Raw genomic sequence first — 13,520 nt, forward strand, 5'->3', positions numbered from 1 at the left:
CGTCGGCTCCTCCTCCTCATCCTCCTCCTCCTGCTCGTCCTCGCCGTAGACGTAGCCGAGCTCGCCGTCCATGTCGCCGCTGAGATCCACCACCTCGTCCTGGGTGACGAACCCGGGAGACGCGGCGACCGCGGCCGAACCTGCCGCGATGATGTCGTCCATGTCGGCCTCGGTCTCATCGGTGTCGCCGAGGTGCGAGAAGGGTAGCGGGCCACGGCGTAGCGGGGGCGTCGGGAAGGAAGCGTAGGCGGGCGGCGAGTAGTTGTATGGAGGGTACTGCACGCCGGCGAAGGCGGGCGAGGGCGTGCGCTGGGTCGGGTGTCCATGGGGGAAGGTGACGTTTGGGTTGAACCCACCGTGCGCGTTGCCTCGGCGTAGCCTGGCGAGGGCGATCCCCATGGCTGGGGAGAGCCGACGCCTTGCTGGCCCCAGGGCGCGTACTGGGCGTGGCTGCCGGGTGGATTCATCATCCCCGATGAGGCCTTGGCTTGGTCCGTGGCAGCCGTAGCCGCACGTGCCGCGTTGTCGCGGGCCTTCTTGGCGATGGCCCTGTTCCGCTGGTCGGCGGTGACAGCCTCCCGTCGCTGAACATCCGCCCTCCACTCGGCGTTTGGCATGCCCAGTGGCTTGGACGACGGCGCCCTCGACTTCCTCTGCTTCGGCTGGGCGACGGAGGCGGTCGCGGTTGCCGCCGCGCGGGGGACGACGTACTTCTTCGGTGACATGGCGGCCGACTGGGAGGCGAGCGGGGGGGGGGGGAGATTGGCGGGAGGAAGGAAGAGAATGGGAGGGAAGTTGGGGAAAAGCGGGAAGAAACGGCAGGAAGAGGCGCTCGACTCGCCGACAGGGAGGACCCACGCACCCTTTTCGCTTGTGCCGGTGCCCCAGGCGCCCCCCAGGGCGCCGGGTTCGGCCTGGGTCCGCCGGCACCAGTTTTGGCCCGAGCCGGCGAAAAACAGGCTTCTGGGGGCGCGACTGGGCCGTTTTTTCGGCGCCGGCGCGGCAAAAACGCCTGGGGAGGGCCTGTTGGGGGCGCGGCTAGAGATGCTCTTAGGATGGCGCCCTCGAGGAGGGAGACGATGCAAGAACACCAACATTGTCCGATCACACATATCTAGGGGTTTACCCCAGAGCTGTGACAGTGACCAGATCTACATGGAAGGGCTGATGTAGCAAGGTAGCGACACCTCAAACAAGGTCAATGACACCCACACACGCCGCCGCTGGTCTTAGCCCTAGGACGGAACAGGGTCTTCACCCAAGCTCCCAACACACCCTCAGCTGCACATCGCCCTTGTGGAGATACATAAGAGAAAGATACTATTGAATGGTTTGCAAGTTTGACATAGTTTGCAAAGGGGCATTTTGTAAAATCCTTGTGTCTCCCATTGATTATGTGTTCCTCTTGTCATATTTTTAAACAATGGTGGAGGACGATTTTTTGTAGGTAGACTAAAAAATCACTGACAATGATGCTTTCATTGTTCTAAAAAACCGATAAATCTGCACCATAGATTCACTGTGTATATTTGCGCACAAATAAAGAAATTTTAATAAATAATACCTTTCTTCTTTGCCTTTGCTTCCCCTTCCTATCCATACTCTACCTTCCACCTCTTTCCCCTTCCTATCCGCCTGCCTACATCAGCAGCATACCCTACCCTACCCTATGTGATCATGGGCTGTGGCCAGGACCCTGGAGAAGTGTCGCGTATGGCACGTCCGTGTTGGTGCCTCATGATACATCATACGGTGCCGCTACCTCTGCTAGGTTTTTGCCATCGATGCTGCTTGTTATTGAAGGAAATATGCCCTAAAGGCAATAATAAAGTTATTATTTATATTTCCTTATATCATGATAAATGTTTATTATTCATGCTAGAATTGTATTAACCGGAAACTTGATACATGTGTGAATACATAGACAAAACACAGTGTCCCTAGTATGCCTCTACTACACTAGCTCGTTAATCAAAGATGGTTAAGTTTCCTAACCATGTACATGTGTTGTCATTTGATGAACGGGATCGCATCATTAGGAGAATGATGTGATGGACAAGACCCATCCGTTAGCTTAGCATAATGATTGTTAAGTTTTATTGCTATTGCTTTCTTCATGACTTATACATATTCCTTTGACTATGAGATTATGCAACTCCCGGATACCGGAGGAATACCTTGTGTGCTATCAAACGTCACCACGTAACTGGGTGATTATAAAGATGCTCTACAGGTATCTCCTAAGGTGTTTGTTGGGTTGGCATAGATCGAGATTAGGATTTGTCACTCCAAGTATCAAAGAGGTATCTCTAGGCCCTCTCGGTAATGCACATCATGATAAGCCTTACAAGCAATGTGACTAATGAATTAATTACAGGATGACGCATTATGGAACGAGTAAAGGGACTTGCCGGTAATGAGATTGAACTTGGTATGAAGATACCGACGATCGAATCTCGGGCAAGTAACATACCGATGACAAAGGAAATGACATATGTTGTCATTACGGTTTGACCGATAAAAGATCTTCGTAGAATATGTAGTAACCAATATTAGCATCCAGGTTACGCTATTGGTTATTGACCGGAGAGGTGTCTCGGTCATGTCTACATAGTTCTCGAACCTGTAGGGTCCGCATGCTTAATGTTTGATGACGATTTGTACTATGAGTTATGTGTTTTGGTGACCGAAGATTGTTCAGAGTCCCGGATGAGATCATGGACATGACGAGGAGTCTCGAAATGGTCGAGAGGTAAAAATTGATATATTGTACGATAGTATTCGGACACCGAAAGTGTTTCAGAATGTATCGGGTACGTATCGGAGTACCGGAGGGTTAACAGACCCCCCCCCCCCCCGGGGGGGGGGATATGGGCCACATGGGCCATAGGAGGGAGGCAAGCTAGCCCACAAGGGTGGCGTCCCCCAAGGGAGGAGTCTGAATTGGACTAGGGAGGGGGCGCGGCCCCCTTTCCTTCTCCTTCTCCCTCTCCTCCCTTCCCCCCTCCGATAAAAGAAGGGGGGGGGGGCGAATTGGACTAGGAGCCCAAGTGGGACTCCTCCCACTTGGGGCGCCCCTAGGCCGGCCTCCTGCCCTCTCCCTCCTTTATATACGGGGGCGGGGGGCGCCTCCAACACACATCAATTGTTTCAAGCCGTGTGCGGCGCCCCCTCCATCGTTTACTCCTCCGGTCATATTGTCGTAGTGCTTAGGCGAAGCCCTGCGTTGATCACTTCACCATCACCGTTACCACGCTATCGTGCTGACGAAACTCTCCCTCGACACTTTGCTGGATCAATAGTTTGAGGGACGTCATCGAGCTGAACATGTGCAAAACTCGGAGGTGTCATACGTTCGGTACTTGATCGGTTGAATTGAGAAGACGTTCGACTACATCAACCGCGTTAAACTAACGCTTCTGCTTTCGGTCCACGAGGGTACCTGGACACACTCTCTCCCTCTCGTTGCCATGCATCTCCTAGATAGATCTTGCATGAATGTAGGAATTTTTTGAAATTGCATGCTATGTTCCCCAACTGTGGCATCGGAGCCAGGTCTATGCGTAGATGATATGCACGAGTAGAACACAAAGAGTTGTGGGCGTTCATAGTCATACTGCTTACCACCAACATCTTATTTTGATTCTGCGGTATTGTTGGATGAAGCGGCCTGGACCAACCTTAGATGACCACGTTCATGAGACCGGTTCCACCGACAGACATGCAACTTGTTTTGCATAAAGGTGGCTGTTTCTCCAACTTTAGTTGAATCAAATTTGACTAGGGTCGGTCCTTGTTGAATGTTAAAACAACAAACTTGACGAAACATCGTTGTGGTTTTGATGCATAGGTAAGAACGGTTCTTACTAGAAGCCCGTAGCAGCCACGTAAAACTTGCAACAACAAAGTAGAGGACGTCTAACTTGTTTTTGCAGGGCTTGTTGTGATGTGATATGGTCAAGACATGATGTGATATATGTTATTGTATGAGATGATATGTTTTGTAAAAGTTACTGGCAACCGGCAGGAGCCTTATGGTTGTCTCTTTATTGTATGAAATGCAAATGCCATGTAATTGCTTTACTTGATCACTATGCGTTAGCGATAGTTGTAGAAGCAATAGTTGGCGAAACAACCACGACGCTACGATGAAGATCAAGGTGTCGAGCCAGTGACGATGGAGATCATGATGATGCTTTGGAGATGGAGATCAAAAGCACAAGATGATGATGGCCATATGATGTCACATATTTTGATTGCATGTGATGTTTATCTTTTATGCATCTTATTTTGCTTAGTACGACGGTAGCATTATAAGATGATCCCTTAAAAATTTCAAGGTATAAGTGTTCTCCCCGAGTATGCACCGTTGCGACAGTTCGTCGTGTTGAGACACCACGTGATAATCGGGTGTGATAGACTCTACGTTTAGATACAGCGGGTGCAAAACAGTTTTGCACATGCGGAATACTCGGGTTAAACTTGACGAGCCTGGCATGTACAGACATGGCCTCGGAACACTGGAGACCGAAAGGTCGAACGTGAGTCATATAGTAGATATGATCAACATAGAGATGTTCACCATTGATGATTACTCCATCTCACATGATGATCGGACATGGTTTAGTTGATTTGGATCACGTAATCATTTAGATGACTCGAGGGATGTCTATCTAAGTGGGAGTTCTTAAATAATTTGATTAATTGAACTTTAATTTATCATGAACTTAGTTCTGATAGTATTTGCAAATTATGTTGTAGATCAATAGCTCGCGTTGTAGCTCTCCTATGTTTTTGATATGTTCCTAGAGAAAACTAAGTTGAAAGATGATAGTAGTAATGATGCGGACTGGGTCCGTGATCTGAGGATTATCCTCATTGCTGCATAGAAGAATTATGTCCTTGATGCACCGCTAGGTGACAGACCTATTGCAGGAGAAGATGCAGACAGTATGAACGTTTGGCAAGCTCGATATGATGACTACTTAATAGTTTAGTGCACCATGCTTTACGGCTTAGAACCGGGACTTAAAAAACGTTTTTAACATCATAGAACATATGAGATGTTCCAAGAGCTGAAATTGGTATTTCAGACTCATGCCCGTGTCGAGAGGTATGAGACCTCTGACAAGTACTTTGCCTACAAAATAGAGAATGGCTCAGCTAGTGAGTATATGCTCAGAATGTGTGGGCACTACAATCGCTTGAATCAAGTGGGAGTTAATATTCCAGATAAGATAGTGATTGACAGAGTTCTCTAGTCACTATCACCAAGCTACTAGAACTTCGTGATGAACTATAATATGCAAGGGATGATGAAAACGATTCTCGAGCTCTTCGCGATGCTGAAATCAGCGAAGGTAGAAATCAAGAAAGAGCATCAAATGTTGATGGTTAACAAGACCACTAGTTTCAAGAAAAGGGCAAGGGAAAGAAAGGGAACTTCAAGAAGAATGGCAAGCAAGTTTCCACTGATCGCTCTCTGACTATAGCGCCAGAAAAGCTCCTGTATGCTAGGACTACGTCAGTATTTCCCCAAACACTACTAGAAAAGGCCTATTAGTGGCGCACCTATTTTGGCCATTAATGGCGCACTATAGGTGCGCCATTATTACCACGCCACTACTAACAAATACTAATGGCGCACCTCTGGTACGCCATTAGTATACCAAATAATAGTGGCGCACCTGACAGTGCGCCATTACTATGTCCAACAGTGCGCCATTACTATGCCTCCTAGGGGGCCATATTTACCTTCACGTATGCCCCCAAGTGCACCATTACTATGCCCCATAATGCGCCACTGGTATTTAGCCCTTGTGCGCCACTAATGCTGAACAAGGTGCACCACTACTATGAATATTAGGATTTTTTTACTTTTCTGATATTTGCATAGGTTACAAAATACATTACAGCACACAATATAAACAACACAACATATAAACAACAGATTTATCGAATACAATAGAAGATTAGTCTCTGAATACAAGTCATCATATTAGTCTCCGAATTCAAAATACCGAACAAAGTTAGAACATTACAAGTCTCGAGACCGCGAGTAGCGAGTTTGTTGTCACATTACAAAGTCGATATCGATCATCTAAAGTACCATCACATAGAAGAGAGATGCGGTCACGATGAGCATCATTGCGATGAAACTGGTCTTCATTCGGTTCCTCCTCCGCTCCCTCCTCTCCCCCGCTAGATAGCGCGCGTATCTAACTTCCGCCTCCGCCCTAGTGGTGTACCCTTTGTAACTGTTACCGCTGAAACGGTGAACCTGTCTCCGACACTCCTCCCAGTCGTCGTAGACTCTGGAAACCTTACCCTTGTACATGACATACGACAGCATCTCTATGCACTAGACAAACAAAATGTTAGTAGCAATTCACAGACAATACATAAGCAATATATAAGTATGCAACAAAAGGATCGGAAGAGAAAAGCAACACATTAATAGCACGATTCATGGTCCTACTAATAAATAGCATTGATTACATATAAGTTGAACGACTGTCCAAACCAAAGAGACATACAAGTTCATTAAAGTTTAATTACAACATGAGCTAATCGATATTTCAGAACTACATAGCATCACTACTTTCGACTCGACTCAGGGACCGGAGCGTGGATGAAGCCGCCGTCTTTCGTGATGGTCATGAAATCGTGATCGTTGTCAACCTACATTTGTAGCGTTGTTTCTATTTCACTGTTGGACGATTGATATTTGAGGTAGAACTGCCCCGAGGTACGAAGTACATCTTGATAGATGATTTCCGCAAACTCCGACTGGATGCAAAAGAATTCTTGTCTGAGGTCCGCGTCCTGGATTGCCGACAAGCGTGCGGCCCAACCTTTGAGACTATTTGGTAGCAGAAGGTGATTATGGTCCCGTACGATCGCCCACATGTGATGGAGGGCGTAGTAGGCATCCTTCTGACCGCCAGGCGGCTGCTTGACGCAGGGGAACGTCGTTACGTGGGTGAACACGTGCTTGCCGTACCTAAAAATTGGCCCCCTGAAGGTGCCTCCAGATTTGGCATAGCCGGGGAGAACATCATCAAGAACTTTCTTGATATTTGTGTAGTCTTTATTCGACTGACGGTCCGAGTCGAAATACATGGCCATGGAATAGTTCAGGCTTAAGAGGATGAGTGTGCAACGTGTGTCACTGCACAAAACACGGAATGTTAGAAAAAAAAGAATAATCAAAATCTAAGAAATCATATGTTATGGGGCGGTGAGGGGATGACTTACTTGGGAAAGTAAGGCATGAGGAAGTTATCCTTATCCGGGTTCGCCAGAATGACGCCTTCGAGGTATGAACTCGCGACTTGCCGGTCCCCAGCACTGCCCAAGATCTTGGCACGCATGTAGAATGGGTCGACTATCACGATGTCTGGGGTGTTGTCTCTAATGATCCGCATCTCCATACTGAGCGAAAATAGCCGAATGAAGGTGTAGTGCAGCGGATGAAGGTTAAACATAGCGAAGATGTCATCAAACCGCAGGACGATCATACCCCCGATGGTGCTATCGACAAAGCCCTTGCCCTCTGGCACCTTGGCCACGAAAACCAGGTATGCCACATCATTCTCGGAGAGACGCCGCTTCTCCAAAGAAAGAACACTGTCATGCAGACTCTGCATAGCACCGGTTGCAGCATTGAGCAGATTAGTCGGTAGCATCGGCCTACCCGCCACATGCACCCTCCTCGAGATATCCTTAGGTGAAGGTGGCCCGTCCTGAGCACGGATCGTACTCGGTGCCGGCTGGCTCGCACCCCTTGTTATTCTTTCTTTTCCGTCCCTTCTGCTTCTTCTGCTGTAATGGGACCGAGTTCTGCTCAGAGACCACCTTCTTGAGTGTGTTGGGGCTGATAATATTTCGCACCTCGGCTATCTGAGGCTCGGTGAAGGCGGCGGCTGGAGGCGTCTCCTGAGAACTGAACGCCAGACGACGCCTGTTGCAATTGGGTTTCTCCACGGTACCAGCTAGATCGCGATAGTCTTTTGCAGGGTTGGGTTCTTGAGAAGGAGGCCCCAAAAATTCGTCACCGTACCCATGTTCGTTGAAGTACTTATCGACCCTGGTAAATGTACCATCATATTCGTCCGGATCCTGTGCCATATGCATGTCCGGATTAGCTAACGGTGGTAGCGTTGCGGCGGTCTTGCCATGGCTTGGCGCCGGCAGGACTGGCGGTGTTGTCTGTGGTGTGGTGTCCCCCACCCCCAAACGAATCTGGCTCTTCGGCCAAAGCATGGACCAGCTTATGCAGGTGCTAAGGGTCATCACATCATCTTCGTCGGCCCCTGGGGGTCGATACGGAGGTAACAAGTCGTCGCAGTCCCGTAGCACCCGAACTAGTTGAACCCTATACACGGTGGGTGTCATCGGATTACCGTGGAACAGGCGGTTGCCTGGTTGAACGATTCTGGCCTTGGCGACATCGATCAACTCGCCGTCCACGAAGTGCAAGAGAGTGCATGGAACATCGGCGGCGCCCTGCGAAAACATGTAGGGCTTCAGGGATGTCAGTCAAAGGCAAGGAGATGAAGTCATCGGCTGAGAGGCTTAGTTACCGTGATGGCGTCGAGCTCGGCTAATGCCGAGGCACCGCCAATGGCGGGCGTGCAAGTGACGGAGGGGCCGGTTGCTACTGAGGTGCCGGCCGGCGTATTCTTCCCACACCCGGGTGCATTAAGCTCCAATGCCGGCGCCGACGCCGGAGACACCAATGGCACCGCCGGCACGTTGTGCGAGTTGCTGCCCGTGAAGCTGGGAATCGGGGAAGGCCCTTGTTGGCCACCCGCAATCCACGCCTGCAGCCCCTCAAGCAAGGTAGGCATAATGGCGGTGATCATTGCTCCCAGTTGGTCTCGCACTTGCTCTTCGACTATCTCCGGAATCCGCACCACTTATGCCTGGAGTTCTTGAACCTCGCGCTCCTGGCTTTCCGAGCTGGTCTTTCTCTCCTTTCGCCCAACGGTATAGTATTCTGACCATTTCATGGACAAGCCTTTGCCGGCCACACGACCAGCTGACGTCGGCTTACTGAGCTTATCCTTATGTTTCATTACGTTCAACGCCCTATTTAAAGTGGTGTCCCAAGGGGAGCTCTGAGACAACCCCGCGCTACTGCTTTCAGTTTCCTGCGGAAGGAACATGAACCATTTAGAAATTTGGCTTCATTAATTAGAATGCAACCATATGGAGCTAATTACGCGGGGGTGTATTCCTTAACAGAACAAGCTCAAGCGCCTTGGTCTTCGGATCCGTGGTAAGCTCCTTTGTTACCGGGTCAATCTTGTACTGGGCCCTGACATAGTTCCTGGTCTACTTGTCACAGTATTTATCAAAGAGGGGCGGTAGGCCTTGCTCGGCACGCTTTGCGTCCTCCTTGTCCCATATAGGTTCCGCCACTTTGTAACCGCTGGGACCGAGTTTGTGGACCCCTATGTTCAAGTCCCGCATATCTTTCCCCCACTGACTTGATTCCGCGATTGCGTTGCTCTCGCACTTGATCTTGAACTCCAGGTAGTCAGCTTCACTGATCGAAGGATTTGTCTCCTTGATCTTCTCATAACTATCACCTTTTTCAATCTTTCTCTTCACCGCAGCTCTCCAAGTAGCCAGGGCCGTGCTCATCTTCGTGAGTGCGGCACTGTTCACTTTATTCCCTGAGAGGCATGTGTTTGCGAAGTCACCGGGGAACTTGTATCGTTCGTGCAACTTCGTGAAGAGGAGGTTGCGCAAATTCCCTCGGTCACGATGCCTTAGGTTTTCGATGTTGATCGAGACGGTGCTCCGGAGAATGCATCCGAGCTGTCCCGCGTACCCCTTGAGTAATTCTTTGGGCGCCATTGGATGCCCACTGGAGGACACTTCAGTAAATTCTTCCTTGACGGTGCCGAGCACGTTCGGGCGCCCGTCCTTCCGTTGCCTCTTCGGTTGACTGCCATCTGTGCATGCGCTGCAATCATCAGTGGTGGCATCCTCAGCGGCACCATCAGTGGTGTCATCCCCGACGCCACTAGGGGTTGTGTAGTCGGGATCGGTGTCTTCCGCGACGTCCTCATAGCGGTAAGGTTCTTCCTCCATCTCCCAGGACAGCTCCCAGAATGCCTTGCCCGAACCGTCGGCCTCATCATTGTGGGCCATGTTCGCTCTAAATAGGAAAAAAGTTTGGTCAAAAAGTTGGTTATTGTCAAGGAACAAGATCTCTAAGTTGACCAAATAACCTAATTCTTGAGGAATGTCGCCAAAAAGTTGGTTATTATCAAGGAACAATTGAGAGATGTTTGTGATATTGCCTAGGTGTTTTGGGATGGAACCTGTTAGTGTGTTGTTGCTAAGGTCCAAGTCCACGTTCTCAAGGACCTCATCTTTGCAGGCTAATTTTCTAGCTTGTAACACTAGGATTAGTAGCTTAATTAATCGACTAGTCAGTCGTATGGTGGTGTAATTAACTTTTTTTAATACTGGGCAGTCATGTGGAGTATACTAGCTCACTAGGTGCCCCTAAAGATACCCCGACCGTATCATTTGATTAATTAGTAAGTAGGCAATTGATCTAGCTAGTATTGCCATGCCATGCATCCACCTTGTTTTAATACTAAACTAATCCAAGGCCTCTTTCCAAAGCCAAAACTCCTCTAAGTTCTCAAGATAACCTAGTTGTCGAGGGATGTGTCCAGAAAGTTGGTTGATGTCAAGATACATGCTGATTAATTTTTGTTTCCGTTGAGAATCGGGCACCTTCTAGGTCAAGAAAATTAGGCATGACCTTTGCTAATTTTCTTGACCTAGGAGTGTCCCATTCTCAACCAAAACGGAAATTAATCAACATTTCAGGAGAAAGGGGTCATTTCAGAAGATCACAAGTAGCAGCAGCATCACTTGACAAAATCACAAGTAGCAGCAACACGATGATATATAAACAGCAAGTTAGAACTTGCATCTGAAGAGCAGCCTGGAAACTGTATTGAGATGAGGCAACTTTTTATTTTGCGATGCACAGTAGCACCACTAGTACATTTTGCAACTCATGGACATTTGACCATTATTAGATATGCTTCACTATCTGACTATCATATTGGCACCACATAGTTTCAAATCAATATTTCAGAGTTGAATTTGATAAGTTTCAAACCAACAGAGTTTCCAAAACTGAACCATACTGGAAATTCTTATATATATCTACTAACTGGAGGCACCAATGGAGCCTCCATTTCAATTTTCGGAAATCACATAAGACTAACCTTAATATCTTAAATTCTAGAGTCCTAGAAGATCAAAATCTGAAGTCGGAGTACTAGAAAGATGGAATTAACCAGCTGGCTTGGACAAATGATAGTTGTATGCTGCCAGTTTAAAACCAGTACTTCAGAAGATTGAAATCTGAAGTCGGAGTACTTACTTCTGCTCACCCATACGTGTTCATTACATTGCCTAGCCACTAATTAAGTACTACTCCACTTACATATCCGGGTAAGTAGCAATATAGAAAGATTCACCACACCCTTTTTGTCGTCATTACCATCAACTTCTTAGCTAGCATACTTAGTTTTTTTCGTCGTTCTCATCATCAGCAGCATATTATGCAACTTATGCAGTTATTTACCAACAGGGCTTCCACCAAGAATGCTGACTTTCACCTGACCAACTATCTCACTTGCCGCACATCTTATCTTCTGAAATAATTAACCATGACAAAACATTGATGTTATAGGTTCTGAATTTATAACCAGTGCACATAGTTACAACTTGCAACAGGCAAAGGTTGTGCAGCAAGCAAAAGTAATTTCCCAGGTTATTCACGAGCAAGCATATACATACAGGACTAGCCACTTTATTTGCTGATCCATTACCAGCAATTTACTGTTTACTTCAACTTCCTAAGTGGCAAACTTAAACTGAAACAAGATAGCACTGAATACTTCAACTTCCTCATCTGTCTGCAGTTAACTTCCAACTTGGTAACCCATTTGGACCGAGAAAACAAGCACACAGAGCATCACTAAGTGGCAAAGATGCAGTTTTACCAGAGGGGCTTGTGCCAGACAGAGGTGTTCAGGAAGGCGCCGTCTCCCCTTCGAGGTACAACTAGGGTTCGCCGCTGGACGCGTGCGTGCACCTGCCTGAGGAAGCAAACCAAGGGCATGAGGGGAGGGAAGGGAAGGGAAGGGAAGGGAAGAGGAGAGGAGAAGATTGGGCGAGAGAGTGCATACCCCGACGACGGCGCGACGGAGCAATCAGGCTGGCGCGCTCGATCTGGTCAGCCGTTCGCGAGCACATGCACGCGGAGGCGAGGTCGTCGTCGTCATCCCGGTGCGCGAGCGAGCGATTGGGCGGATGGATCTGACCTGCTTCGTCTCCGGCGAGAGCGGGGTGGGTCGGAGGGGGAGGAAGGGGAGGATGGGGAGAGGGAGGCGGCGGGGGCGCGGATTGGGAGCGGACGTGTCCCACGGGCGAGGGCGGCGGCGCAGTGGGTGGGGCGGCAGCGCAGTGGGTCAGGCGCTGCTCCGGCTGAGAGAGATGTGAGATTGGGAGAAGGACGAACGACTGAGAGAGATGTGAGATTGGGAGAAGGACATACAGAGGGGCGAAGGTTAGCAATGGCGCACCATTTAGGGGTGCGTCATTACTAATTTTTTTTGAATTTTTAGTTGCATCTAATAATTTTTTAAAAAATGACGATCAAATTTGAAAACATTTATGAATGTGAAAAAATATCATCAAATTTATTATTTTAAAATATTTATGAATATGAATAAATATCATCAAATTTGTTATTTGAAAATATTTTTTTGATTTTTAATTGCATCTAATAATTTTTTAGATAATGACGATCAAGTTTGAAAACATTTATGAATGTGAAAAATATCATCAAATTTTTTATTTGAAAATATTTATGAATATGAAAAAATATCATCAAATTTGCTATTTGAAAATATTTTTTTAGATTTTTAGTTGCATCTAATAATTTTTTAGAAAACATTTATGAATATGAAAAAATATTCATGAATACAAAAAGTGACAATGAAATTTAAAAATATTCATGAGTTCAAAAAATATTAACAAATTCAATACTTTTTGTGAGTTAGAAATTCAATACCAAAATAAACCTAAATAAAAATTGGTATACCAATGGCACACCTCCTAGGAGTGCGCCATAAGTACCTTGATAGCAATGGCGCACCTTCTCCTGGTGCGCGCCATTAGTAACTTTTTTTTGGATTTTTAGTTGCATTCATTTATGAATTGGTAAAACATTTATGAATATGAAAAAATATCATCAAATTTGAAAAATGTTCATGAATTCAAAAAGTGCCCATGAAATTTAACAATATTCATGAGTTCAAAAAATATTAACAAATTCAATACTTTGTGTGAGTTAGAAATTCAATACCAGAATAAACCTAAATAAAAATTGGTATACCAATGGCGCACCTCCTAGGGGTGCGCCATAAGTACCTTGATAGCAATGGCGCACCTTCTCCTGGCGCGCCATTAGT

General features: G+C 47.2%; 1 protein-coding gene across 4 annotated transcripts; it reads right to left on the reverse strand.

Annotated features, from left to right (window-relative positions):
• Nucleotides 1-5,972: 5,972 nt before the first annotated feature.
• LOC125510393 (uncharacterized) lies at nucleotides 5,973-12,602 on the reverse strand. 4 transcript variants are annotated; one of them, XM_087521582.1, is made up of 4 exons: nucleotides 12,234-12,602; nucleotides 12,048-12,143; nucleotides 7,258-10,171; nucleotides 6,368-7,171 (listed from the first exon to the last, which is right to left on the reverse strand). In XM_087521582.1, the coding sequence occupies exons 3-4, from the start codon at nucleotides 7,686-7,688 to the stop codon at nucleotides 6,682-6,684; spliced, it is 921 nt and encodes a 306-aa protein (XP_087377708.1). In that variant the 5' UTR covers nucleotides 7,689-10,171; nucleotides 12,048-12,143; nucleotides 12,234-12,602; the 3' UTR covers nucleotides 6,368-6,681. The 4 variants fall into 4 exon arrangements, 1 of the variants encoding a protein (XP_087377708.1); XR_015602624.1 differs by lacking the exons at nucleotides 6,368-7,171; nucleotides 7,258-10,171 and adding an exon at nucleotides 5,973-6,354 and having other exon boundaries at nucleotides 12,234-12,590; XR_015602623.1 differs by lacking the exons at nucleotides 6,368-7,171; nucleotides 7,258-10,171 and adding an exon at nucleotides 5,973-6,361 and having other exon boundaries at nucleotides 12,234-12,589.
• Nucleotides 12,603-13,520: the final 918 nt, after the last annotated feature.

Source organism: Triticum urartu, chromosome 5A (assembly GCF_056163025.1).
Source record: "Triticum urartu cultivar PI428250 chromosome 5A, HENAU_Tu73, whole genome shotgun sequence".
NCBI lineage: Eukaryota > Viridiplantae > Streptophyta > Magnoliopsida > Poales > Poaceae > Triticum > Triticum urartu.

Bases quoted from the DNA above. Each gene is read 5' to 3' on its own strand.
- LOC125510393 (XM_087521582.1), bottom strand. From the start codon at position 7,688: ATGCTACCGACTAATCTGCTCAATGCTGCAACCGGTGCTATGCAGAGT. The intron at 7,172-7,257 runs GTAAGTCATCCC...TGTTTTGTGCAG, and splicing joins CTCATGCCTTACTTTCCCAA to TGACACACGTTGCACACTCA.